This window comes from Pseudopipra pipra, chromosome 7 (assembly GCF_036250125.1).
Source record: "Pseudopipra pipra isolate bDixPip1 chromosome 7, bDixPip1.hap1, whole genome shotgun sequence".
Taxonomy (NCBI): domain Eukaryota; kingdom Metazoa; phylum Chordata; class Aves; order Passeriformes; family Pipridae; genus Pseudopipra; species Pseudopipra pipra.
This window is the reverse complement of record NC_087555.1, coordinates 28,199,781-28,224,087: the sequence shown is the minus strand read 5'-3', so window position 1 is coordinate 28,224,087 and position 24,307 is coordinate 28,199,781. Positions and strand designations below refer to the sequence as shown.

Sequence of the window (24,307 nt, the reverse complement as noted above, 5' to 3'; positions counted from 1 at the left end):
CAGGGCACCAGCACAGGACATGTCCCACCACCTTCGCCCAGGAAAAGCACCCTTCCTGTGGCTTTCTGACACAGATGAGATTGATACGTGTTCTTCCCTGTTTTTTCATGAGTAGCACTCTGCTGGACATGTCCAAAGAGTCCCAAGGCCGCAGGCACCATGTAGCACACGCTGCCCCGTGCGAGGCCTTGCCTCACAGCGCCGGCATCAGCCTGCAGTGTTGGCAAAGCACCGGGGACCGTGCTGGTTCTCTGCCCCCAGCTGAGGTGTTTGAGAAACACCCATCTGGAAGGGATAAAAGCCCGCATTACCAACCGCAGAAAGGCGAGGCAGCGCAGATCCAAAGCACGGCACACTGAGGGCTTTCCTGAGCGCCCGCCTCTCCTGTGCCAGCAGCTGCCTGCTGGCAGTCTGGAGGGGTTCCCACACTGAGGGAACCTGGCTGTACCCTCGGCTGCTCCTGGGCCCCGTTTTCACCGGCGCTCTGCTCGCGGCACCGACTCTGCTCGATCGTTCCCTGCCAGCCCCGCGGCGGGTGTTCCCCCGCCCGGCTCTGCCCCCTCAGCCGTGCCCAGGAGGTGGCGCCGGCCCCTCGGCCATGGCCGCCCTGCCGCCGGCGCTGAGGGCGCCGCACTTGAGGGGCATCAAGACACAGTGGAGCAAACCGCCCTGTCCCCGGGGCTCCGGGGAGCGGGAACGTCCCGCCCAGGGCTCCCCTGCCACAGGGACGCAGGGTTCGGGGGACAGGCGTGAATGGGGTCACCCCGAGAGGGAAACGCCAGGTTTTGTCATGGTAGCCTGCAGCGGGCAGGGTTAAGCAGAGATCTACGGGGACATGGACATTTGCTGCCTCAGAACAAGTTTTCCAGCACCAGCCGGAGCGGCCCAGGGCCCCAGCAGGTGCCTGGACCCGCGGCCAGGAGGATGTTTGTCTTTGCTCTGAGCAGTATTGCGCTCTCCCGGCGCTCTCCTCAGCCGTCACTACACTCAAATCCTTAAATGGCCGCTGGGCGATTGCCGAACAGCTCCGGTGCCAACCCGGTGCTCTCAGGCTGAGGCAGGAATTCTGTCCGGGAAGGTGTAACATGATAGTGGGACTTGGTGCTTGTGACAGACCTGAGGAATCGCAGGAGAAATTTGCCACTGACAAGCAACAAAAATGCAGCATAAAATCACAGAATCAGAATCTAAGCTGAATTCTCAAGATCATTAAGTCCAGCTGTTAACCCAACACCGCTGTGTTCACCACTAAATTATGTCCCAAAGTGCCGCATCCACATGCCTTTTGAACACTTCCAGGGATGGTGATTCCGCCACTTTCCTGGGCAGCCTTTTCCAATGCCTGACTACTCTTACAGTGAAGAAATTTTTCCCACTATCCAATTTAAACCCCCCTTAGCACAGCTTAAGGCCATTTCCTCTTGTCCTGTCACTTCTTGCCTCTTAGAACAGACCAACCCTCACCTCACTACAACCTCCCTTCAAGGAGTTTGTAAAGAGTGATAAGGTCCCTCCCAAGCCTCCTATTCTCCAGACTAAAGTTGGGGTTTTTTACATGATTGTTGTTTTGGAAATGTTTTTCTTTCAGGGCTGCTGTTGGGAAGGTGATTCTTAGACACATGGCAGTCTTTGGTGGAACTGAGGAAGGAAGTAGTTCCCTTCAGGAGTTACTCTCATCTCACCCATATGTAGATGTACACATATAAATCAACAGTGAAACCAGCAGTGGCAAACAACATCACAAGATGATTGAAGCATCAAGAATGCTTTTAAAAAGGCAGTCAGAGATCCCAAACACCATATTCTTCAAATACAACACAAGTTTGGGCTACTCCTGAGTCTGGCACCTGCCCCTGGGTGCCAAGGCACATTATCCCCACTGGAGGAGCAAGGCAGAGGAAGGTCCTTGAGTAGCAACTGGGGAGAAGCAGGGTAGCAAAGCTTATGGTCATGGCTGTGTGGGACCTGGCAGGGAACTGAGCCCACAGGATACAGGCCACATGCAGCTGCCATCTGAGTGTTTGTACAACAGTTGTCAGAGTTCCCTTGGGGAAAACATGTTTCAAAAAGCTCCACTCTATTTGTCTTTCTTTTTTCTGCCCCTGCTAGCAATCCTCTTCTAGGTGCCCAATTCTCAGTGTCTTGGTTAGAGGATCTGGTGGAACCCAGGAAATCGTTGGGAAATCCATTAGTAAAGGGTCCTGCTCTGGACTCTTCCATGGAATAACCATGGGAAGGCCTCTGAAGTCTGTGAGTCTTAATTGATACCAATACCAACTCTTATGGTGCTTGTTCCCATCTAAAGCCTCAGAGACTCTCTTCACTCTCAGTCTGAGGCTGTGAAAAAATGGTCTGCCTTCCTTGGCAAACTGTGGTTGCACAAGAAGAAAAACATTAGGCATGTAAAAATAACAGATTTAAGAACATTGTGGGAAGGGGGCCAAAATCAAATTGCTTCAGATTTCTTTGCAAACCAGGAGTCCAGGGAATGAAACCATTCCCAATCACAGCACCATCTCCTGTCTTGCATACAAATCCCCCGGTGCCGTCCGCTGAAACACCAGTTCTGAGGAAATTTGTATACACACTTCACCAGTATCCAAATATAGCTCCTTGGGGAAAGACAAGCTCCTGAAAAACTGTGTGTATCTGGAAGAACTGAAATTTAAACAAAGATTTGCTCAGAGAGGGTACAAACTGGAGTTGGGGTCAGTCTGGTCAAATAGGTTGAACTATTTGGGATGCCAAGTTTAGACTTTTGGAAACCTGCAAGCACATGAAATACAAGCACTTTTACTAGTTCGGGTATTTTTTAGTTGCAGTTTAAAAAAGATCTGGCTTAAATTTAAACTTCCACTTTGCTGGGGAGCAGCTCTAGCTCAGCCCATGTCTATGCACCAAAACTCTGAAAGAGGGGATGCTCCTGGAGCTTTTACTCTCTTCCCACTAACAGTCTGGCTGTGCTAGTGCACAGGGATGAATGGTCCTGCTGGTAATTCATTAGAAGAGTGAAGTGCAGAAAGATCAATGAGACCACACCAGTCATTCAAAATAAGCTGAGAACAGGGACTGTGGATGTCACTGTGCATTTATATATTCCTCCTGGAAATTACTTTTCCATGCCCTGAAGAATGCCACTTGGATATCTGTAAATTCAAGCTGTCATTTTAGTCACATGGAAGTCAGTTAGAATTTTACAATTAATTTAAATAATAGTCAGAATTTAAAATCCCTGTTACTACTCTAAGGCATTTCAAGCCATTATAAATGAAAAATGAAATTTATCAACCATTTCTGCCTTGCAGTGAACAAGTGCCCTTCACTGAACAATTCCTGCATAACAGTTGTCTTTATCTTGCTGAAGCTGAGACCAGAATCTACAGCACCAAATGCTCTTTCTTCAGAGCTGTCTGTATCTCAGCACACACACACCACAAAGGAGAGTGAAGCAGGCCTTGCAGACACAGGGTTTTATCTTAACATAGCTAAAGCATTACCAGCTAATTCCTGGAAATTCAAAGCAGCCAGGTCTCAGACCCCGCTCACACATGTTGCTTGTGATAAGAAGCCCCACTTTTGTATTTTTGCATCTGCTTGTCAGCGTGACTGAACAGGTAAGCTGCTTTACTGCTAAAGGCACCCTGACCATCTCGTTTCTGCCCAGCCCAGTGCCAGCCAGCTGTAACCCTGCCTCTCCAAAGAGTTATTTTGGCACTGCTGGTCGCTAGCAAACAGCCATCATACTCTAGTCTGAGGGAGGCTGCACTGTGTCTGGGGATGCATAAATTTTACGCTGTCCATACAGGGCCTCACAATTAAATACTTAATTGTGTCATATCCTGAAAGCCCAGATAAAGTCATTTGAGAAAGCAGTGCTCTAATTTCCAGTTGTTTTGTTGCTCGAGAACTAGAAATGTTAAAAGCAGGAACAAGATTCTAGTCAGACAAATGTCTCTCTGCAAATTGCCAGAGATACACAATTAATACTAAACTGTCATTAACCTTGCGTACAGCTTTACAAATCAGACTATAAAGTAATCTGAAATTGTGTCCTTGCCAAATTCATCAGGACGAGCTTTTTCAATACAGAGACACCAATTGTTTGAAACAGCTCCTAATGAGTCATTTTGGGCCACACATAAATTGTTTCTGCCTCAAGGGATTTGACACTCCTTTGTCAGATGCAACAGCAGCAATGATATATCCCTGGTTTGCTTTTTATCATCGATTTTGTGATGTCTCTCTGTAAATCCAGCCAAACCCAGACCTGGAATGCCATTTTGGCAGGGTGACCCAGGATCAGAGTTAAGATATTTCTGCACCAACAGCACCTTCCAGCACCAGCTTGAGCTTCAGCATAGCCAAATCTGTTTCCTTCAGGACAAATTGGGAGCAATACTTGCCTGTTGCTGGGGTGGGTTAGTCAGCACAGCCTCACCTAATCCTACTCACCCACCCTTTGTTTGTGACTCAAACATTTGTACTTTATGATTTTTCTTTCCTCATGGACTGTAGTGCTGGAGGCTGGGAGGCCATGCAGCTCGGGGGGTTATGTCCTGACAGGACTGTGAGCTGGGATGTGTGACTAACTCAGACCCAGAGGGAAAAGGGCTACCTGGTGTGGTTCCCAGGGCTTGCCTCCCTTCTGAGATGTTCTTTATGCTTTGAAACTGGCACCTTTTTAGGAAGACTGAGCCTCTTTCCTTTGTCAGAAGAGACAACTATGATTAAAATACTCTTGCACCAACTGGAACAAAATAGGGTAGCTATATGAAGAGTAGAGTGAGAGAGTCATGGCATAAATGCCCTTCTTGCTTAAGAAGAGAGGTGGGAAGCTCATGCTAGCATGGAGGAAAAGAAATTTGTGAGGCCAAATGACCTGATTTCACTGGAACTGTGTTTGTGGCAGTCTGGGAGCGCTGTAGTAGCACAGCAAGCTGGCTGGGTATTAGTTGTGTGGCTTTGTCACCTGAGCAGAGTCCAGCAGTGAGGAGTCACATTGTGGGATGACCAAAATATTTCCTTCCTGCCAGCATCCCTGTAAACTGGAAAGGTGTGAGAAGTGCCAAGGCAAGCAAGGTTGAAATTACAGTTTTACTTTAGCTTTGGAAAAAAGTTACCATTTGTGCAGCCCCTCCTCCTTGTCAAAGAAGCACAAAGTGAAGGAAACACAGCTGTGAGGCAGCCTCTCGCAGCTGAGCATCTTTATCAGGCAGGAGGTCTCTGTGTGGTGTGAGCTGCTGATAAGACCCAGGAGACTCACAGCTACCACACAGCAGGGAGCAGTTTGCAGCCTCTGCACTTCCAGCAACAAATGCACCTGCCTGGCTGTTGCTGTCAAGGTCCCAGAAAGCATCAGATCAATCCACTGGCACCTTTGCCACATCCCACGGACACTGGCTGTTTGCCAATCTCCCATCACAGAGCTGCTCCCAGTTAACAGCAGCTGAATTTACCCGACAGCAGTCATTCTCCAGTACGGCACAGGCAATCTCACACTTATTTTCATTAGGTTTAGGGGGATTTGTGCAGCATAAGCACTTACTGTTTCCACAACAGAGGTCATTTGGATCAAAGGCTCTGATGTAACACGGCAGATTCTTTGGCTTGCTCAGCTCAACTCATCTCTACAGAATTATAAATATAGCCGAGACATTATTAAAACTTTAACAAGTTTCTCTCTTGGGGCCCTCAGTTATTCACCTGTGAGTAGCTGTTGTTTCATCACCAGGAGGGAGTCAAATGGAAAGTACAAAGGCAGGGATGGGTTCTAAGCTTCTAGTAGTCATTTGGTTTTACAAATTAATGGGGATAAAAAATCCCCACTAAGCTCAGTACTCTCCTTCCAGGTGGTACTTTCTAAAATGTAGTCATTGTGACAAGAACTTCTTAAATAGCTTAACGGTCTTGCATCTGCTGTTAAACACAGCCACTGATCATCAGTATCCTTGACAAACACCACGTCCTGGTGAAGGTTACCAGGCAAAGTCTGGCTTGTAAGGGGAGAAGGAGCTCAAATAAGGGGACAAGACAAGCATAGCTGCTAATCTGCGTGGAGTTTTCCCCATGTACCTTCAGGTCACATTTGGCAAACATTTTTAATGACCAGCATGTATTAAAAAAAGCATTTATGAAATGTTAGCTAAATGTTTCTATTGGTAACTTTCACAGGTCTTCGTGCAGCATGGGAGTAGAAGTTATTCCACACTGTGGTGGGAGAGGATCATAAAGCACATAAACATTTCCAGCAGAGTTGCTGAAGGACAAATAATTCCAAAATAGTTTGTCTGATCCTGATGCTCAGATGAGCCCTTTACCTTGTGCTGCCTCTGTTGTGCTGTTGTTATTCCAGAAAAATCAGAAACTGGCACAAACATGTTTTTATTTGAAGGGGGAATTTCAATCAGACACTGGCCTTTAAAACAGCCTTCACTTTTAGGAACATTAGTAGTGGGAGATTTTAAATACTGCTGTAAAGACTTGGACCAAAACTGTGGTGAAAGAATAGATCTTTTCATAAATTGTCAATGTGTAAAAAGGAAATTGGTTAAGGGATGAGCTGGTATTTCAGGCTGCAGCAAGCTCCCCTGTCTCTGGGAGCTGCATATGAGGATGTCCCTGAGTACTTATTGCAAAAGTCATGGCAATGAAAAGGCACAGGAGAAAGCGGGGGCTGCAGAGCTTAGTGGAAACCCAGTACATTGAAGATCTTAGAAAAGGTATATCCAATTAGGTGAGCTCAAGTTTAATTCTGCTGGTTTCTAAAAGGAAGTCATTGTGCAACTGTTTTGCAAGAGCATTGAAACTGGTAGAACAAGACACACAGCATGTGGAAATGAAACTTAAGATATTAAAGAAGAGTTTGAGTTGCTGTTGGGTCTTCTTTAATTACCTTTTTAAGACACTCCACTTTTCTTTAAACTTTAAATAACACCATGAAGAAGGCCTCATCTCTTAGATGGAGCAAATAATCCTCTGTCATGCGTAAGCAGTTATGAGAACAAGCCAAGCTGCACAGCACATGGGAGATGAGAGATGGAGAACAGGTTCTGTAACAAGGGCCCCTGTTCAAAGCGAGTCAAGAGAGGTCTCAGCAGCTAACTCACCAGGTATGTGTTGTACATCAACAAAGCCTTCTCTGTTGAATGAAAGGCTCCTTCATCTTTGCCTCTAACCTCCATTCCTTCCTCACCACAGCAGAGGATTTGCTTTTCAGAGAAGGAAAATCTGAGAACACACTCATTTCTTCTATGGATTCAGAAAACCGCAGAAACAACTAGAGCCTGAGCCCTCGCTGCTCCCAGCAGATGTGGCACTGCCTTTACAAACACCCTGTATGAAGTTGGTATCTCTGCTTAAGAGCTGAGTAGTTCTCCCTGCTGACCCAAACCTTAAGCTCTGAGTCTGCCCTTCAGGAGCATTTCTCCAACATGAGAGTCTGCAAGTGGGGAAAGAAACCCCACAGTAACACACTCTTTGGAGATTTCCACTACTTCAGCCCAGTCCTGTGCATATAGCTGGTGAACAGGGAGCTGCTGCCTTGGGATACTACTGCTAACCAGTTAACAACCAGGAGAAGCTGTTGCTGCAGTTTCATTGAACTGGGCAGAGTAATAGCTGAGACACATAGGTCTTTCTATCCTCCCTTGGGTGTGGATGACTACTCCTATCCTGTTTGAGGTCTAAACCGTGAAAGAAATGATCATTTCACACTTTTTTTTCACCTCATTTCGGTACATCTTCACCTTCTTATCGCATTTCCCCTACCTTCCTCGAAGCAGCAGGAATATATATTTTAACAATATTCAAAACTCTTTATCCTCATTCTTCTTTTTACATGTCCTCAAAAAGCTGGTCTGCACTCCCTATCTACTTAAGACTGTCCTCAGCACCTTATGTGGTTAGCTGAATGACCTCAGAAAGAGGTGAGAGGAGGAATGTACCTGTACTGCAGGCATTAGCCTAGGAACCATCATGAGCCAAGTTGTCTTCTCTTTCTTCCTCTGAAGTTCTTCATTTCTGTCCATCTTAGGCACTCTCATCTCTTCTGTTTAAGGATGATTCAACAATCTGCTTGGCTGTGCTCAAAAACCTTCCTGTAGAAATTCTAAAGAAAATAAAAAGTGTTGGCCAGAAATTATACAATTTTTTGTGGACCAAAATCTTGAGTACCAAATCAAACTATTATCTGAGATTATCTGTTCATACTGGATTCCCCAGAAATCAATCAAGGAAGACCCAACAAACAATTCTTCTTAGAAATACCATGGCTCTCTTCTCAAGGTGATTCACTGCCTGTTAGCATGGAAGTGACTTACTAAAGTCCTTTAATCTGAAAAATAGTTATCTCCTGCCTTCCTCCAAATTGAAGAGCAAAGTCCACGCAATAAAGCTGATCATGTCAGATGCCTTGACAACAAACTCCACAATAAGCTGTGCTCCAGCTGATGCTGATACCATGATTTTGATGAGCATCTGTTTTCAGTAATCCATGCCTAGGCATCAAAATAATTTTGAACGATTACATGGGAATTAAGATTATTACTTATCTGGACATTATATTGTATTATAAACTATGCCTTTCTAAATACACATTACAGCATTAGGTGCAAGGATCTCAAGAAGGAATTACAGACAGAAAGAAAACCCCAAGTAAATGGCAATCCCAGTGTCAGTCATGGAATACAGTTGTGCCAAGGCTGCCCTGAAGAGATCACCTCAGCCTCTCCACATGCCCCAGGGCAAGGTTTATGAAAAATAAGAGTAGGACAGAGTTCTTACAAAAATTGGAAGCTGACAGGCAAGGTAGGTCCAATTGGTAAGCACAGATACTCACCATTTCAAGACTTAACAAGGGTTAACTACTGCAACTGTGGAGAAATAGTTACCAAAAAACCTGTGCATATACCAGGTGCCATGCAGAGAGAAGGGCTCTGGTGAGCTGTGGCTGCAGTGGTCCTTAGCACTGCAGTAGTCAGAAGACTAAAAAATTCTGAAGTTTTCAGCTGCATTTGAAAGGCATTTTTGATTTATCAATATAAGTGATAAGCAGCTGTTCCACAAATCCAAAGTATACACAATAGCTTAATTACAATGTCACAGTAAAATTTATAATGTCACAATAAAAAAATATTCTTCAAATATATCTGCTGTTTAGAGATACACACACACGCTTTAAATCTCTGGATGTTAAGACAAAATAACTGGAAGCAACAAGATAGAGCCAGATACATTTCAAATTACCTTGAAAGAGGTATTTAGAGGTTGTAGGAACAGTGGTCGTGGAACTTACAGCAGTTGCTGATTTTATTACTTTCCAGTTAAATTGATATCACATGAATAAAACTGTTTTTAAGGGAGATTAGAATTTTCAAACCAGGGTCCAAGAAAGAAAATTCCTTTTAAATCTCAATGCAACTCCCTTCTCACTCCTGCTATTTGGGAACAATCTGCAGTAGGAGATATGAGGTCTTGGCACTGCTCAGGGCACACAACCCAAACCTTAGGGGAAGAAATGCCCCCAGGAAGTCACAAATGAGACCCTGGCCAACCCCTATGACAACAGGCCAAGCAAGCTCTTTAGGTCTTCTGCCAATATTCAACAGGTACATGGATAAGAGGGACCAGGTCACAAATATTCATGCTGGAAATGGCATGTAGAGCCATACACCCATACACCCTGAACACAGTTATTAAAAAAAAAATCAGCATTCTGGCTGGAATTAGAATTTAGCATTTGCCTAAGGCAAGGCTTTGATGCAAATGAACTGCTGGGGTCAGCGCTAAAGGCAAAAAGAGGGCATTTCAGCTCAGGACACTGCATTATCATGCTTCCCTGTTATTTAGCACACAGGGCTGCTCCTAAGTGCTAAGGTTACCTGCAGCATCTGGGCTCCTCACATCACCCTGGCAGACCTTACCAACAGCACGTGCCAAGAACCAGGTGCTCTGCTGGAGTTCCCACACCAACCATATGATCCATCAGAGAACTCAAGACACTTTCTCTTACAGGGGTTATTCCACAGCAGCCTTCCTCAAGGTTGGGCATTAGCCCTTTTCTCCTCAAAGACCTGTTCACTCATGGCTATTAACTCAAGCTTTTTCCTTTGAGCATAAACACAAGAATGTTTAGCTTCTTATGATGCCAACTTTAGGAAGCCAGAAGACCAGCAAGCTGTGACCTGCTGCAGAGCATGGACCAGCACCATAGTGTGGGGTACAGAGCATAAGGTATGGAAGCATTGGAAAGCAGCATTTCCTGTATTTCATTTAATTTCACATATTTCATTTCACATATTTCACTGGGCTGATACTCAGAGCATAGTTCAGAGAATAAGCTGGTCTAGTACCATCTATTGTATACATTTCCTGAGTGTGCATTTTTTTCATGTCTGCGCATTCAGGCTTACATATGGGATTCAATCCTCTCAGTTTAGACACAGAGCTGTGACCCAATCACTGCAAGCCAGCAAAGGAGACTTCTGTGAAAGACTGAACAGATTTATCTCTTCAGAACTCACCCTACAGACATTTCCTACTGTTAGTTACAAACCTCTTCAGTAGTAAATTACAGGACGAAACTTGGAGTTTGACGTACAGTTCTTCAGGTCTTGAAGTATAACTCCAAATGACAGAAAAATAAGACCTTTTCTTGTCTCATATAGTATCACTTCCCACTGGCATTTGGATGTAATTTGTAACAAACATTCATCAGTACACTTGAATCACCATAAACTTTTGGTGAGCTCTTACTAAACTCATCTCAGTGTAGCAAAAGCAACAAACACTTGAGTCTTGCAGACAGGGTGGGGAGTCTGTATTAGCTACCATTTCACTGCTTTATTTCTTTGCCTGACCTCTTCACTTCACTACTTTAGGTAGAAAGTGGAGTTCTTAACCAGTAAAAACAGCATCTGACACATGAAAATGATAAATATTTGCTTTATTAAATTACTTTTATACTTTTACAAAGAAATTTTCTGATTTCCGTTACAGAATCAAATGAAGGAAATTCATTGCTGTCTCTGCAGTTACCTAAATTTAGATACAAAAAGGTTGTAAAAAGACCAGCCTATTCAAGTTACATAAAAAAGGCAGAGAATAGACAAGTTCCTTTAGGAATCTTGAGGCTCAGAAATATAAAGTCCCATAATACAATGAAATTAAGAATTCAGCAATGTGTTGAACAATTGTAAACTGTAACTGCACTAGTGGACCACATTATTCAGCAGTTTCCTTAAAGGTATGAACTGTGAACTGAACAAAAAGTGTAGCTGACACAGCAGACCTCATTTAGTTGTTCTCCCTTTCACTCCCTCCAAGTCAAAGTTGTCAGATCAGCATTTAAATGATAGGAAGGAAACTTGCCTCCATAAATATCAGAAATTTCTCCATTCCATAGCTATTTATATAAAGTAACTAGCTGTTACAAATCAGTTTCAAGTAAAACAGGTGGCTGAGGCAAAAATAATCAAAATCAGATCATACACAATTTTACTGTAAATACAGTAATTTGAAGATAAACACATAACCATAGCACTGACAGGATATCAATGCTGCTCTATCATAGACATGATGTATCAGTAGAAAATTAGGATGTCTATTATCAAAATTGAGGACATTCATTCCAGTCTCTGGTAATCTAATCTTAGTGCAAAACAGATGCTAAGACATATTTAGCAAAAAAAGGTGATACATTTAAGGCCAGAAAGTTGTTCAGTCATCACTATCGCTTCCAGATTCACTCAGCTGCAAGTCATTTCCTAGAAGAGAGAGTCATCATATTAGTCATTTTCAAGGAAATAATTTTCTTCTTTCAAGATATTCCCTTTCCCAATTAAAAAGGCTTACAAAAGCTAATACTCAGGCCAGGGAGACTGGACCAGACAATCTTTAAAGGTTCCTTCTAACCCAAACTATTCTATGGTAAGAGAATAAATAGGTGTAGAACCAAATTCCCCAGTGACAGAACTTCGGAGAGATCCCTTTTCTACAATTTTAAAAACTTGGCAAGGAAGCCATTAGCTTATTTGCACAAGTGCATTTATTTAATATCACCAGATCACAAAAGACAACACCTAGCTATCTCTGCCACCCACATTTTCATGCTTCATAAGTGGGAAAACTGCTGGCGAATGCAGTTTTGTGAAAAACAAGTTGTTGGGTTTTTTTGAAACACATCTGAATGCTACTCGGCTGCGCTTGAAAACAGAGTGGTGTCTCAATCAAGAAGAGCAGCTCTTTGACATACCATTTAAAGATGTATCAGTGACCTACTATTTCAAACTGGTTTTGGAACAAGTGAAGAAACAAAACATCAAAAGAAATTTTACACAGCACTTTAATTTGGTGGCTATATATATGTATTTTTCAAAATGAGGAAGTAAGAAGAAAGATTATATTGTGCTTGCCATGGATGTCCATAAGCTCAGGGGGTAGAAATGAGGGAATCTTCCCAGGATGTCAGATAACTCACAAAAAATACAGCAGCATGCTATACACAATCTACATTGTATCTAGCAAACTTCCCACACGTTTCTAAGAGTCTGTGACAACTGGTATGCTTTTACTCACACCTCCCTTGCCAAACAACCATTACAAAAGAAGAAGAAGAAAAAAAAAAGGAATTCATCTCAGGTTGTGCAGAAATGGCCTAAAAAGCAAAGCAAAAATCACTGAAACTGAGAAAACTGAGTTGGCACACTATTTTCACTTGCCCTTCCCTCAGCTGCAGCACCCTCCACAGATCCCTTTTGCAGATGGGTGAAAAAGTAACCTCAAGGGGGTAAACCCCACAAGACACTCAGATTGGATCTTTTGTTCTCAGGCATATCATCTCTGTCAGAACACTGGAGTCTTTAACATGGCTGCATTTAGCCTTCCTTTGTTTTCCACTATGTCATCACTAAAGCTTAGAAAGTGGTACATGTTTTTCTGCAACAAAACAAAACCACTTTATTACAAGAAAAGAATAGTGAACATGGCTGTTTCCATCAATCTTTAAAGTACTGCTGTAGACAATTCTTTCGTTTCCAACTCTCTATATAGACAAAATTTACAGCTGTATTATTTTAAGATAAATTTTAAAAATCAATTTAGAAAGAACAAAACCAGGTTATTTGTCAATAACTATTCAGAACAGTTTAATATCCTAAAAAATAGTACTTCAAGATAGAGAATGATATTGGTAAATTAAACTCATGTATTTATCACTCAAAGGAGAACTATAGTGTATTCTTAGAAATCCCAGCCCTGTTATGCACTACCTACTTTAGGAGAGGACAGGGAGTGTGAACAAGAAGATAACCTTCCAAATAGTGTTTCTGCAGCCTTCAAAAGTTATTTCAACATAGTTAATAGAAATTACACAAACCCTGTAACACCAGCCAAAAATATCAGTGCTTGTGAAAACCAGCAGATGGGAAAGCAAGAACTCCAAGTTCCAGAGGCAGAAATAATATGTTAGGATTTACTTCAGGGTAAACTTTCTGCCCCATTTTTATAACCCTCCCTCCAAAAAACACCTTCAGAGAGATGGCAAAATAATACAGTCTAGAGTGGGCAGATTTCAATGGATTTGGTGCAAAGATAGAAAGCTCGTTTAATGCAGACTCTGAAGAAATTCTGTTGTACTTATGGGGCAGCAGTGAAGTGGGGAAAAACAGTTGAATTCAGTTTTCACAGTGCCAGTTGCTTATTAGCAATATTAATTGGGGAAATAGATTGCACAGCAAATTACAACATTTCCTATGCTTTTAAATTGGTGAATACAATATATTAAACTGAATTATTGCTCGTTATAGGGGACAGGGAAACTCACAGGAGTGATCCGTGTTTCACAGACCTTAGTGGTCACAGCAACACCAAACTAATACCAGGGAAAATTATTTCTTGATTAGCTGCTTGTACCAGCACCAAGTATAAAAGGAAGTGAAGTTGTGCTGAATACTATGTACATAACACAAGGCCCCAAAATAGCTCATCTATGCTGGGTTTTCTTTGGAAAGTTACTTTGTTTAACATAACACTGGTTTAAACAAAAAGTAGACATAAAGCAACATATGATCAAATATTCATGAAGAACAGATTCATTAGTGCCACCACTTACTAACTTTGTTATAAGGCAAGTTGTGAGCCTACATAACCAACTTCTGAAGGTAGAAAGGGGGTGAGGGGCAGTCTCGATCCCTAGATTCCTGGAGAGGTAGATATGTGTATCTGACAGAAGTATTTGGTTACCATGCTCTAGACACCACCTCCTCCATTTTCCAAGTTCCACGAAACCTCAGCTGTATAATTTCTACATGCCAGATGAAACTCAGCTCTCTAAGCCTTCCCCCCAGCCTTTTGCCTGTGCACAGTAAGTCAGAGGAAAACTTCACTAATTAACCAGTATGGCCCTGACTCTACAGAGGTGCACAAACACTAGTCACAGACATAAGCAGGCAAACCTTAAAACAAGATTAGACAAGCAAACAGCTTATGCTGACATCTGTTGATTCAATATTTTATTTTTGCAGAACATTATTTGAGATGGAAGAAATGACTGTACAGAACCCCAACTGAGAACTTTTGCCACTCAAACTGGAACAATGGGATATCCATTTAGTTTTTCCAGGTTTCACTCTCCTGCCAAATTCCCTCAGCAAGGGAACGAGAGAAAAACATCCTCCTTGAAAGTAACTATTCTGATCTTTACCTAGTTGAAGTGTCTTGTAAGTTTTAACTGCACCGGAGGTGGAATGGAATCATTTTAAGCAGTACCAGATCTGTAGCCATAACAGAAGGAAATGGCATTAAGCTCAAGAGCTGGGAGAGCTCAGAGGCCTGAGCCTACAGGCAGAGGTTCTACCTGTCAATGTGGTTCTCAAGCACCACCAAGCCACCAGCTTCCCCTGGAACAGTTTTGATGTTGTCATGTTTTAAGCAGCATTTTCTCACTATGACTGCTGGAACTGGTGGACTTGGCCACCTGTACTTGTAAATGTATTTCTCACTGGAAGCTTTGCCAGCTGGGATTCTGTCACTGGGGATCGAGCTTCATCTCGTTTTCATAACAGTTTTATTTAAAGCGTGGAGAATGGGAAATCACATTTGTGAATAAGGGTTGAAATAAATGGCACAATAAAGTTGTGCAAATTGTAAACATGAAGACATTGTTCTCTGCAGTGACAGCAAAATGAAAGCAGCATTTAGTCCTTTGCACATGAAGTCACAGGACTTTTCAGTCTGATCTTATCTGTTAATGCAGTACATAATTAAATATCTATGCAGGTTATTTACGTATTTAAATAATAACAAAAAAAAAAAAAAAGAAAAAAAATCCCCTGTTCATGTTATCCATTAAGGACTGAAATAAAAGTAGATCTGCCAGTGTCTAAGATTTCAGTATAACAAGCTTACATACAAATGATAAACCTTAAAGGTCTTAGGCTGCAAACCCAGGTTGATGGGAATCTCTTCAAACTAAGAGCCAGCAGCTAAGCACCTAATTAAAAATGTAATCATTTCAGAAGAGTAACCATAGGTGAGTACTCACTTCTGTGTCTGAGTATTTCTGCTGTTTAGGTAGTGAACTTAAGATTCTCTACCTAGTGGGATTTTTTTTTTTTTTTTTAAATGTGAGAGTTTTCCAAACTCTCCTTTTTGGAATACACAGAGCACTCAATTCCAGCTGTGTAGCAACCACTCTGGAACATAAGAGCTACTCTTCAAATTAAACCTGTAGTTGCCTGAATGGGTGGAATAAGATAATATCACCTGAAAGAGAATTGCCCCTGTCCTTACATGCAAAGGACAGTTTTACCATGCTGTCCAGTGGAACGCTGCTGTGAATAATAGTAACTGACAGATCTTAGAATACACCATCTCTTCTCTAACTCAGAGTATTGTGGCCATAGTATCTTTCTGATAATTCTACTCAAGAAATTATAAGCATATCTTTTGGGAATGCCTTGTTAGTTCAGTTATTTTCAATACAAAATTGCTGTTCTCCAGTCCTAATGTATAGAACTGGAGGGAAGCCAGAAGAGTTTAGGAAATATTTTCAACTGCGTCAGCTTTAATTTAATATCTCTGGGGACCACAAACCTTCCAGCCCACTGTCTAATTCAGCCTGCTGCTGAACAATCAAACCCTAGCATCACTTCCCACAGTTTTAATTATAACAGAGACATACTTAAAAACAATATGGTTTCCTTTCAGAATCTTGATGTCTGGAATTGTGCACTAAGAAAAGAACAGCCTTTGTACTTACGTAGTGTATTCATCATATGACCACTGCTCTCTTGGGATCTGTTATGACTGGCATCTTTGTCAGGAACAGCCTGTTGTGGTATGGCAGACACAGTAGGCTGGGGCTGCAAATACGGCATCGACATAGGAAGAGAGGGCTTCATTTCCTCATCTTCAGAATCACTAGAACTATTTTCACTACTTGATGAAGAGGACGAAGAACTTTTAGAGTCAGATGAACTGTCAGAGCTACTCAGCTGGTCCATGATACTGGCTTCTGCTTTTAGCTCTGCAAACAAAATGATTTGTTTCTCAGTTAACATTCACCATAATTGAAATATAAGGAAGAGGGAAAAAAGAAAAAAAAAGAAAAAATCAACAGACATCAGGTAAATACACTATAGCACTTGAAAAAAACCCAAACCAAACCCACCAAAACCCTCCAGAACAAAGAAAAGGGCACAGGCAACATCCAGCCTGTCATGTGGTTTTCTTCTCTCATAGCTCAGGCACTTTCTCCCTTTCAATCTAAGCATTAGAACAAGGGTGACTGTGAACCCAAATGCTTAACCCCACATTCCACGGGGTACTGCATTCCCATGTAGCCTTTAATTTCCACAACTAGCAAGTCTTCTGTATTTTCCTTAGCACTCCCAAAGATGCCTTTCACTGACTAAAACCTGCAGTTACAATCGCACAGATCAGTCAGCTGTAAGATGTCAGCAGCTGCGCCCAAAATGCCTCCCAGCAGTTCAGCATTACAATCAATACATTTATTTGGACCATGTGACATTTTGCTCAGAATCAAGTTAAGCATGAAGAATATCCAAAAGAACCATCCACGGTTTATATTAGGAAGATTGCAGCAAATCCTTGTTCTCATTATAGATGTGGAGGTGTGGATCATGCTGCACAGTATGCATTTTTGATATATAGTAGCTAAGTCCAGCATACAGAGGGCATTAATCTTTGCAGAAGGGTACGTGTAATAATTGTGCAAAATACGAGTGCTGAGAGAAGCCTGAAACAGAGCACTGAATCCTGGTGGATGGAGGACTTGAGGAGTTATGCAGTGTACAGAAGTTCACCACTATACAAGATTGTAACTACCCAGACAATCATTCAGGTGATCTTACAAGCATTTGGAATACTCCAGGAACAGCTTTGATAGAGCAGACACAAAAACCAAGTAGGAGAGTGGCTCATCTCGCTTCAAATTTACCCAGTACAGGACAGGTTGAAGACAAAAGTCACCAAGACACAAGACAGTGCAGAGCTTAATCAAGAGAAGAAGGGAGAGGAAAATAAAAAAGATTCAACTTCAACACGAACTTCCATGAAGCCTTCCAATTCTGAGTTATCAAAGGCTGATCAAAAGGAAAGATACTTAGGCCAGCCTTATCAAAGGTCAGTCTAAAGAAAATGGAGTTCTGGAAAAATGGCACCTGAAATAGTGTAGCTATGGCTACAGGGACAGACTAACCCAATGCCAAGGAAGAGGAGAAACAACAGAAGACCATACTGGCCACCTCAAATATACGGAGGGGAGCAGAAAGAAAATAAAAATGGAAGCACCTAAGCCTCCTTCTGTTACTAAGGATATGTATAAGAGAACATGATCTACCACCCATCTGGAGCTGTAACCTAACTGAAAGACACCACTCAAGTCCTAAGCATTTAATTCCCCTTCCTCCTCAGCAGTGTCTAATATAAGAAAAATTTCAAGTGAATGGCTAATACCAAAAACTGAGGAATAAGACCTCTGGCTTGAATTTTGATGTAATTCAAGCAGACAGAATTTAAATTAAGTATTTTTAACCAATGAAAGAAGGACTGTACGTGTATTAGAGGATAATAGATGATAAAGGCAGAATGATCTTTCTCCCACCCCAGAAAACAAAGTTAGTAACAAGTTCCAGGTAGTGTACTTAAGCAGGAATAGTCAGTTATACAACCATGGGATGAAGAATGATTAAGTGGGCAACACTTCTAAACAGTCTGTGAGTTACAGTGATTCCTACACACTGTTCTACCACGCTTGTGCTGTTGCGGAACTGACTTGATACTATTTGGTCTTGTGACACTTCAGACATGATACTATTTGGTCTTTGTGTATAAAGATGAATAGTGCCTGTAAAACAGCCTCCTTGCTCAACTCAGCACTGCTAGAACCTTAGCTGAAACAGTAAATGTGTTTAGGGACTGTACTTCAGCAGGTTTCTGGAATCCTTGTAAAAAAGCTAAGGGAAAGTGACAACAAATCAGGGATCCAGAAAACTCAACTTCTAAGGAAAGACTGAAGCATCGTTTTTGATAATGAATGGGAAAGACACAGCAGCTTCTGAGCTCCTGAGTTTCATGGAGGACTGCTCAAAAGCAGATGTTCTGTACTTGCATGATAAATATGAAAGTAGTAATGGGCTTGCTGTCAGACTATTTATTAGAAAGAACCTGAGCAGTAACAAGAGCAAAGCCCTGGAATGGCTTGCCAGAGAGTACACAGGATCTGTCAGTGGAAGGCTTTAAGAAAAGGTTAAAAATTACATCAGAAATCTGATTTTAGGACAGAAGGATGGACTAGATGACTTAAAAAGGTCCCTATCACCCCTAGTTGTCAATTTTTCTGCATTTTTAGTAGTACTCAAAATTGGACTGGCACTACACAGGAGTTTGATATGTGTTGTTAGCCACTTTGCTGACCTGCATGGGTTTGACACCACCACTGCCCCCAAAGCAACAGACCACCAAGAAAGAGCATCAATTCGTTCCATGAGCTCAAGTACTCCTTCCCCTTTGCAGCCGCAGATGTTTTCTAGTACTGTTCTGCAATATAGATTTCTGGTCAGAGCTTAAGACCAAAATGGAAACAAAAACCATCTTCATAATGATACATCTAAAAAAAATCTGTTTAAAGGAATTCAAAACAACTTGGGAGGCAGATGTCAGTTCCAGTCAATGAAACTGCCACCTGTCAGCATTTCTGTAGCAAGTAATTACCACCTGCCATCATCCTTGTCCTCCAAAAGGAAATAAGGCCTCCTATTAAGTGAAATATGAGTGTCATACCAAACCAGAGTCTCTCAAGAAAACAGCACATAGCACTGCTCAAGGGTTGATTTATGCAGGGTTTTAGCTGTCTTTTTCATTGGAGCCTCATCTTTCACAAGGTTCTATCTGGTAATTTAAAGTGTATTTTGAGTTGTAAAGCACTGTAACCTATGTTTGCTGAGTGCCCAGAAAGAAAAAGGAGCAACATCAAACTGGAAGTGACTCAGTTGGTTCCAGTGCCACGATACAATCAACCACATACTTGATTAACGCAGCAGTTGGAGGCCAGAGACAAGGAGGGAGCAGTGGGACCCTTGGCATTATTAACCCTAATGGTTCACTGTTTTTTTGCCTTAGCAAGTTACAAATGCTGCTTTGTTACCCACTTCAGCCAGAGTAGCCATTTCCATATCAGAGTAAAGTGCTTACATGACCAAACCTCTAATGTATTTAATCTCAAATTAAAAAACAAACAAACAAAAAACCAACCAAACAAAAAAACCCCACCACACAAGCAAAAACCTGGGCTCTTATGAACCAATTGACCTTGAAGAGCAAAGTTCCTGAAACTTATGTGCTGGTGGAGCTTACCTCGTTCTATATCATCCATGGGAGAAGATGGAAACATTTTTTCTTTTGACGGAGAGTATTTAACGTTGTTGGGAACTTTGGTTGCATTTCGCATTTGCTGCTGTTGCTGCTCGATGCGAGACTGGACTTTACTGCTTCCTTCAGCTCTGTGTGTAAAAGGAAAAGATTTCTAATTGCTAGAAGACAAGATGCAAGGAAAAAGGCAGAATACAGGGGATATGGTACAAGGGAATTATTTCTGATGCCTTTCTAAATACTATCATTAGATTCTTAGGTAAGTTATTATACTGGCATAATATTGTTTATAAATGTGTTAAAAATTTTTTTTTTGATACAGTGCTAATAACTTTATAACACTTTGTCAGTTGATTTGTTTTTATACTTGGCTGCCCAGGATCACTTAATAATAATTCTGCTGGAAGTTACTTACATGGACTCAGCAGCAGGACAAAAAAATTTAAAATCTAGGTATGAGAAAAACAAGCCATTAAAATTACTGAAGCTTGTCACAGAATTTATCTTTTTTTTTTTATTTCCTAATTTACAGTCAGAAGACAGTAGACAAACTACTGTCCAAAGAGGTTTTATTTCTCCCTCCAAAGTCATCAGAAAATAGTTACTATTTCTCTCAATAATGTAACAGGTTTTGGTTAACAAAAAAATAAATTCCCATTTCTTTTGCAGCCAAGACTTGAAAGCTGTGAAGTCAGTGTGCTGAGAGAGCAGGCTGAACTCCTGCTCCTTTGAACGAGGCCAGTTACTTTCTAAAATTATATTTTGCTAAAAATAGTAATGGGTAGTTACATATCTCAATTTAGGCCCATTAACAAATCGATTTTCACAATGAGTAAAGCGCAGTTGTTTCTCTTGTAAATCACCCACCTGGTTTTTTTCACAGTGATGTTGCTACTAAGTTTCTCTAGGCGACATTCTCCAGTGTCATGGTTGATAATTAAGATACATTCTTTTAGGTAAGGCTTCTTTGAGCCCTTGAACACAGTCACTGGTGGAGTTGAGCCCTATTAAATCAGAAGTCCAGTAAGTGTTACTCCTATAATCTTTCTTCTTAGAAACAGCAATCCATCAGTGATGGCAAGTTCACTACAAGTGATCATTTCTAGCCTATAAAAATGTTACTGGTTAATTTAAATCAGATTCATAGTAGCCATGTCCAAAAGCAGCCGGTATTTGACTGGAACGGGATTTCACTCAGCTTAGTTTAGTTTGAAACTGATTAAACGCTCATTTCCCAAGGCGAGCAGGCTCCCTGTAGGACTCCTTTCACCAAAAGGGTTTCAGTTCCCATATCAGGAGAGCAGTAAAGCATGGCAGGTAGTAAATTTTCCCTTTCCAGTCTTTCCTGCTTTAGAACTGCACTATAGCAATAAATACCAAGGGGAAACTTGCACTGCCAACATACACATGAAGCTTTTCTGAGTACGCAACGCTTTGGGTCATCCTACAGCATATTTCCAATGTGGCCAACACACTTAAAGTTACAGTGCAGCTGCTTAACCTTTGGGTCTTCTGTAGTTTTACATTCCTAGAGCAATTGTTTTTCTACTCTGAAAATCACACAGGCATCTCTGAAACAGCACTGAAACTTTATACCCTTCCATATTCAGGATATATACTTATGACAACAAAATAAATCACCCCCTTAGGCCCACCACCCCTCAGCCACCCCACTCACCTCAATATTTGGCAGCGTTATTGTCACCTGTTCACCTTTGCCAACTTCAAGGTCTCCTTCACAGGACATATCGATAGATGCAGGCTTAAAGTCATCTAAATATAAAACCAAACTGGATTATTTACAGGCTTTTCAGGCATCTTATAAATGTAGACACCATTTAATTGCAGTTGGAGGCTACTAAGTTAAAGCCTTTTTTTGCTGGTGTATCACCTACTATTCTCCTGAGCAGATCATTCCATAAGTCAGTACAATTCAAAGTCAAGCTGCTTTTATCAAGATTCAATATAAGTGTTAAAGCCTTTTGGTTAAGATTAGAAAAATGATTTTAGGTTTTAATGGATAAAGAGGCTGAACAAGCTGTGACATATTTCAAAGCATAAATCCTCACATAATTATTTTCGGAAGAATGAATAAATAGTTCTTGAAAATGTTGATCCCAAACATGGGAGATGTAGACAAGTGACTGAAAATGCAAAGAACAATATCAATTCTCAATATCCATTTTTGACTTTATTACAACATGTATGTCAGAAGCTGACCAAACCTTGGAGTTTCAGTATAGTTATTTTTGTCACAAGTGAAATTACTTCCCAATTTAACATTAGCTTCCTTTTTGTCTTTTTCAACATCTAAAGTATTGGTTAAAATAAGTTTTGAAGAAAATAAGGTATTAATTTCTGATCCTTTTCAAAAACGTGAGACACGGAAAACGAGCGGCTCTGCCTCAGCACGGCAGCTCTGTTACATACCATTATCTACAAAGTATTATTTCCACCACAAATTAATTGGGAAAGGCTACAGTCAAAAGGCTGCCTGCGCTGATCTAGGGAGACGGAGCGGCAGCGAGAGGCTCTACGAGGCCTGTGGTAACATATGTGGGGTTGAATCCGCGGCTCCAGGTAAGGCAGGGGCAGTGTCGCACCCCGGGATGCCGGTGCCCTGCCCCGCACACGGATCGAGGCGTGGAGGGGACCCGTCAGCCCGCACACGCTCCTCGCCTCGCAACCTGCCCCGTCTGGCGCTGCTGGTCACCGGCGGCGGCACTCCTGTGGCTGGGGAGCTTCCCAGTTCCACAACTCGGCCTGCAGCCAAGGGCCAGGTGGCACAGACCACAGCTGGGAAGCGTGGCTCCAGCCTGCACACCAGCCGGGCAGGAAAACCAGGCTGCAGGAGCTGGTGGGCAGGACCGTGCGCGCAGCAGGAGGCTCGGAGCTGACACACAGGTAACAGCCCCTGCTAACCTTGTTTAGGGCAAATCCCCACGTGCTGTCTCACAGGGTCAAGCATACAGCAGTTGCAAAGTTTCTCATCGAATCAGAGAATGTTTGCTTTATTTAGGACACGGCTATTGGACTGTTAATACCTGAGAAAATTAAGGTACTGACTCTTCCGATGTCAACTTCTAACCAGCTGTTGTCTAACCAGCTTAACTCCTAACCAGCCTTTTTTATTAACAAAAACGTCAGGTGTCCGAGGATATTTCTGCATGTGCTTTTGATAGAACTGGTGAACGTGCCAGTTTCTATGTCTCATTTGTTGGAAAGGAAGAGAGATTTCAAAACAGATTTCAGAACAAATCATCAAATTACAAGAGTCAGCAAGAAACTGTAGGGGTAGGAGGTACCAGATGTGGTGGTTAGTTCTTTTTAAAATTAGGGCAAATTTCAAGCTGCAGCACTTGTTTAAATTCATTTATAGGTTTTTCCCCTTCCACAGTCGCAGACAATCCTCTGTAAACGCCATTCCCTTTGCTCACAAGGAGCAAATTGACCCTTTCACACACAGGACACTCTCCAGAGAACATACGCAGGATTGAATCTTGGGGATCAGTCTATAAATAACCAGACAACAAAACCAGAAGCAGCAGTCCTAAATTACCAGGACTATAATCCTGGGAGCATTTGTTTCCTAGCTACCCTCAGAATCTTTGAGCACACACCTCTCTAGATAGTAATTATGTACTCAGGGAGGGTGCACTGGCTCCGTGATTAACGCTGCCTGCCTGTAACCTTTGATTGCTGAATTGTACGGAACTTCTGAAAACTCGGCGCAAGGGAAGAGGGCAGAGCCAGAGCTTCTGCTCAGCTCGGCTTCCAGCAGAACCTCAGGGGGACACTGTGGAAAAGGGATGAAAGGCGAAGTTAGTGCCCAGAGGGTGGCGAGGGGCAGCTCTGCGATACAATGGCCGTTCGTGCTCCAGCACCGACTGAAACCTGCACCGCACTGGTCCCGAAACCCCGGACCACCGCCGCACGGCACTCAGCTCCCAGCTGCAGCCCCGAATCCCGGGATGAAGGCAGCCATCGGGCCGGCAAGGCCAGGCCGGGCCGCGGCCACCCCCGTCCCTCAGGGCACTGCGAGGACAAACAGCCTGGCCCCCTCCCCGGCCCCCTGAGGGGCTACCCCAGCACTCACAGCGGACAGTGTGGAAGGCGCAGCGCGGCTGCTTCTCGAAGCTCTCTCCCAGGTTGAGCACCCGCGCCTTGGGGTCGTAGAGCGACGGGACCGCTCCGTTCATCGCGGCGGCGCCTCACACCATGGCGGGCCCCGGGGCCGCCACCGCCGCCCGCACCGAGCATCCCTCACACCGCCGGGCCCGCGGGCCCCGCCCACGCCGCCTCCCATAGGTCATCGCCGCCCCAGCCCCGCCCTGCCCGAGCTCGGATTGGACAGCGGGCGCGCCCCTCTGTAGATTTTCACCAATGGCGCTGTCGGAGGCGCCGGCCCGCACGCGGATAT

General features: G+C 42.8%; 1 protein-coding gene across 1 annotated transcript; it reads right to left on the bottom strand.

The window, feature by feature from the left end:
* Positions 1–10,925: 10,925 nt before the first annotated feature.
* Positions 10,926–24,170, bottom strand: EAF2 (ELL associated factor 2). The gene is made up of 6 exons (XM_064661397.1): positions 23,984–24,170; positions 21,566–21,660; positions 20,755–20,891; positions 19,873–20,018; positions 16,256–16,522; positions 10,926–11,762 (listed from the first exon to the last, which is right to left on the bottom strand). Exons 1-6 carry the CDS (start codon positions 24,084–24,086, stop codon positions 11,716–11,718), a joined length of 795 nt encoding a protein of 264 aa, XP_064517467.1. The 5' UTR covers positions 24,087–24,170; the 3' UTR covers positions 10,926–11,715.
* Positions 24,171–24,307: the final 137 nt, after the last annotated feature.